General features: G+C 46.4%; 1 protein-coding gene across 1 annotated transcript in view; it reads right to left on the bottom strand.

The window, feature by feature from the left end:
- The window catches only part of COIL (coilin), a 16,986-nt gene extending 13,339 nt beyond the window's left edge, over positions 1 to 3,647 (bottom strand). The window contains exon 1 of the mRNA XM_007123155.3: positions 3,380 to 3,647. Within this exon, the coding sequence (XP_007123217.2) occupies positions 3,380 to 3,624 (245 nt within the window). The 5' untranslated portion in view covers positions 3,625 to 3,647. The remainder of the gene's footprint in view (positions 1 to 3,379) is intronic.
- Between the last annotated feature and the right edge of the window lie 766 nt (positions 3,648 to 4,413).

Raw genomic sequence — 4,413 nt, 5'->3', positions numbered from 1 at the left:
TTGCGAATCCGCCTGCCAATGCAGGGGACGCGGGTTCGTGCCCCGGTCTGGGAAGATCCCACATGCCGCGGAGCGGCTGGGCCCGTGGGCCCCGGCCACTGAGCCGGCGCGTCCGGAGCCTGTGCTCCGCAACGGGAGAGGTCACAACAGGGAGAGGCCCGTGTACCAAGGGAAAAAAAAAAAAAAAAGTGTAAGTATATATGTTTGCATATGTACAAAAAAGACACTCCAAATTTAACTGAGGATACTTCTGGAGAGTAGGATGTAGGAAGAGTACGTGAGAAAAGAAATAAGGGATTGTGCACCCTGAACTATTTTGAAGTATAATTTTTTTTTTAACAATAAGCCTTTTTGTTTGCTTTGTTTTAATAAAAGAATAGGAAGGCACTATGAATGTTCCACAATGAAAGCAGCCCAGGCCTAACTTCCACTGGTCTCTGTTTACCCATGGGCATTGGACAAACACGCCCCTGAACACGAGAGAAGAGGTCTCACTATTCTATATCCCCAAAATCATCAGCATGCTACAAAACGAGATTTAGCGTCAAGAGACCCAGAGCTGCACAAGGATCAGCAGCCATAATGGCAAGGACCTTCTCTGGCTCCGAGGTCTCAGGAAACCAAACCGCCGTCAGCCTGGCTCAGACACTCTGTCTTCTTCACTCCCTCTGCCAGCCTCACAGACATGTCAAGAGGGGCTTGGCTGGCCGTCCAACGAGCCACTGATCACAGCAACATGAAATGAGAGCTCATCTCTAATGTTCAGTATTCAATAATCAGTATTAAATGCCGCAGAGACAAAAGAGTGACAGAGGAGAGAAGGCATTCTGTTTCCTCACAGAATGACTCTTCAACAGGGAGATCTCACTCCAGCTGGTCGCTCTCCACGTGCTGCAGCCAGGCCTCTGTGAAGCTCTCTTCAGCGGGTGTTATGGGATGAACTGTGTCCCCTCAAAATTCTTATGCTGAAGTCCTAACCCATAGTACCTCTAAATGTGACTGTATTTAGAGACAGGGCCTTTGAAGAGGTAATCAAGTTACGATGAGGCGTTAAGAGCGGGCCCTAACCCAATCTGACTGGTGTCCTTATGAGAGAGAAAATCTGGACACACAAAGACACCAGGTCACATACCTTTTTCTGAGGACAGAAAAAAGGTCACGTGAGGACACAGTAAGAAGAGAGACACCTATTAGCCAAGCAGAGAGGCCTCAGAAAGAAACAGAACTTGCCAACACTTAACCTTGGACTTCCAGCCTCCAGAACTGTGAGAGAGAAATTTCGGTTGCTTAAGCCTGTGGTGTTTTGTTAGAGCAGCCCTAGCAGACAGATGGGGCTCCAGGCAAATGGGAGCACTTCCTCCTCCCAAGGGAGATGGAGACCGCCTTCAGGAGCTCCATGTTAGCAGCCTGGGGGCAGAGGAAGTCAGATTCTGGGGGCCCAAAAGAAGGGGCTGTGAGGAAGTGGCCGTGGCACACAAGTGTGGAGATGCTCGCGCCTCCAGGGCTGGTTCTCAGGATTCCCACAACCAGGCTCCGCTTTTCCTCATGAGAGCTCTCTCAGCACTCCTGGCAATCCCAACAGAATTCTTCTGCTGGTCAAACTCATCCCTTCACCAAGTCAGGGTAGCTTTTGCCTCCACAACTGTACGAGGCTATCCAACCTTCAAGGTACTGTGAAATTCCCTGACCATTTGTGTTCCACGATGATCTCTTCTTTCTCAACCATCTTCTGCACTTAGCAGCAAAACCTGGTATGATTACCCAGTCAGATAATTATCCACTCCACATGACACAAGAAGATAATATACAGAAACACAAAACTAGTTATTTTGGTCTACTCCAACAATATTGGGTACCTTTGAGAAAAGAAACTGTTTTCTTCTGTAGCTCTGAAGAAAAGTGAGTCTGTCAGGGGAAGACAGAGAATGACTATGGACATGAAACCACAAAAACATATAAAACTTTTCCAAATTCAACTTTTTCCTAAGGTCTGCCCCATTTACCACTGAAGATAGCTGCAGAGGTATTTCTTGCCATATGCAATTGTGCATTCTGGTGTTTAGGAGGAATTCTGCCTGCCATTGTGCTATATTTATTTCCCATAACAGCTTTCACGGCTTGCTTTTGACATTGTTGACTTCATTATAAAGAGTCTAATTTCCAGATGATTCATTAAATGAAATGTAACTGCAGTTAGCCATCAGCAAGTTATTAATTCATTAGACAGGAAATAGATCAGAAAGTAAACTTAACAGGAAAGAATGCAGTCCTTACAACTGCAATATTTAAATAGTCCCTGAATTGCAGAGAGAATGGAGATCTATTTCACAGTGAATAAAAAGGAAAAAGACCTCTTTTTGAAACTTGGATTATTTCAAATTGTCACTGGAAACAGCTAAACATTATTAGTAAATCAGTGTTCCTGCTTTTAAAAGAGAGAAAGACACACATATGCTCAAAGATGTAGCAGTTGTTCCAAGTTAAATTCCCGGATGCTCTGAAGAAATCTTATGAATCTGACATACTCTGGGGAAAGGAATATTCAACATGCAACAAATGGCAAGCAGAAGTAAGTAGCCTGGTTCAGAACTCTAGAATTATTTTCACTGTAGATGAAGCTTTTAAAAAGAAGCCCTGAATAAATCAGTCCAAGATATAAATCCGAACTGAAATGATCGTGTCTTACCATTTTATTGAGACAAACCAGCCACACGTGAGCAATTTACACCACAACCGCTCCTTGATACTCATCTCAGTATCATTTTTTAAAACTTCCAAAAGCATATTTTAAACTATTTTCTTTCCCAATTCACAACCCAAAAGGTTCCAAACACCTATTTAAGTGAACCCAGGTGAGACACAGAATGACGCCCACCAGTCCCAGGGGGTATCGCAGGAGCTCTGAGATTGGACACGCTGCAAGTGGTGAAGAAAACATGACTGTTGGTCCGTTTGCTTGGGTCTCCGGCACCTGACCCTGCGAGCTGCCAGGGGAAGGCGGGGTCTCAGGCACGCCCGGCACCCCGCGCACCTAACACAGTCCTCGGCTAAGTGAGCGCTTGCTAAGTCAAGGCTGGAAGAAACGCGGGCCCTGCCCACACCCAAGATAAGGGTTTTTCCAAGTGTGGTCCACCCACCTTCTGCGTTAGAAGCTTCCCGGGGAAAGATGCTCGTTACAACGCAGATTCCTGAGCCCCATACCTGACTGAACCAATCAGAATCTCCGGGGTTCACGGAAGTGCAGTTTGACAGTCCCCCCCCAGCTCACCCCGACCCTCACCCGGACCCACAAGCGGTCTCCAGACGCCGGAGGAGCCCCCGGGCGTGCGCAGGCACGTCCCCGGCGCCCCACCGCCGCGCCCCCATCCCGCCCGCTCACCTGAGGCAGTCGTTGTCTCGTACCAGGCGCGCGCTCTCGGCTGGGGGCAAGAGCCCCCCCTCCAAGTAGAGGCCCAGGAGGGCCCCAGAACTGAAGCCGAAGCGCTGGCGGATGAGACTGATGAGATCTGTGACTACTCGGCATCTGTTCAAGTCGATGAGAAGCCAGAAGGACGTGCAATGCGGGGTGGCTGGCGGCGGGTAATCAAATTGAAGGCGTAGCCTAACCGTCTCGGAGGCCGCCATCTTGCTCGATGCTCAACGGAAGCCGAGAGATGCCACTGGGCCGCCGAGAGGCGTGCTCGGGGCCCGCCCCCTGGAGCCTGTTAACGGGTGCCACCTCTTGGTGGCAAATGGCAGCTCCAGGCTGTGTGAATGACGAGAACGCGGAGTGGGATTGATTCAGGTCCGCTCAAGACAGGCCTAGGGAAGAGAATAAGCGAAATGCCTTTATTCCTTTCCTGCTGAGCCCTACGTAGGGTCCGAATTTAGGCAACTCTCTAGATAAACAAGCACTGCTTAGCTGTGGTCTTCTAAGATATTTGCTCATATACATAAAATAATTTCAAAAACGTAACTCCCAATGGATCTAGTTTACAAAATGTTTCATCATACAGAGTTGCAAAGGATGTAATTCCTAATGTATTGTAAATATTGACATTTTAAAATAAAACCATTAATCACTCTCTTAAAAGTATCCAGTGGAATTTAAATACCTTAGCAGTTTAATACCTACCATCATGCAAATTTTAAAATATAAAAAATACGTCCTCTTATTAACTCTTAGGTAAGTGAATCAGAAATTTTACATCACTTGAATTTCCATTCTATTTCTTCCACATAATATATTAACTCCTTTAGTTTTCATTACAAAGGTATGAATTATGAGCTATTATTATTATTCCCATTTTGAAGATTAAAAAAACCCCAGAAGTTCAGAGAGGTTAAATAACTTCCCCAAGGTCACCGGACTAAGTACGTGGCTAATACCTTGCAGTCAGTAGATACGTTAAAAAAAATTTTTTTTTAAGTTTT

This window comes from Physeter macrocephalus, chromosome 14, assembly GCF_002837175.3.
Source record: "Physeter macrocephalus isolate SW-GA chromosome 14, ASM283717v5, whole genome shotgun sequence".
Lineage (NCBI taxonomy): Eukaryota > Metazoa > Chordata > Mammalia > Artiodactyla > Physeteridae > Physeter > Physeter macrocephalus.
Note: the sequence above shows the minus strand (reverse complement) of the source record. Positions and strands in the feature narration are given on the sequence as shown.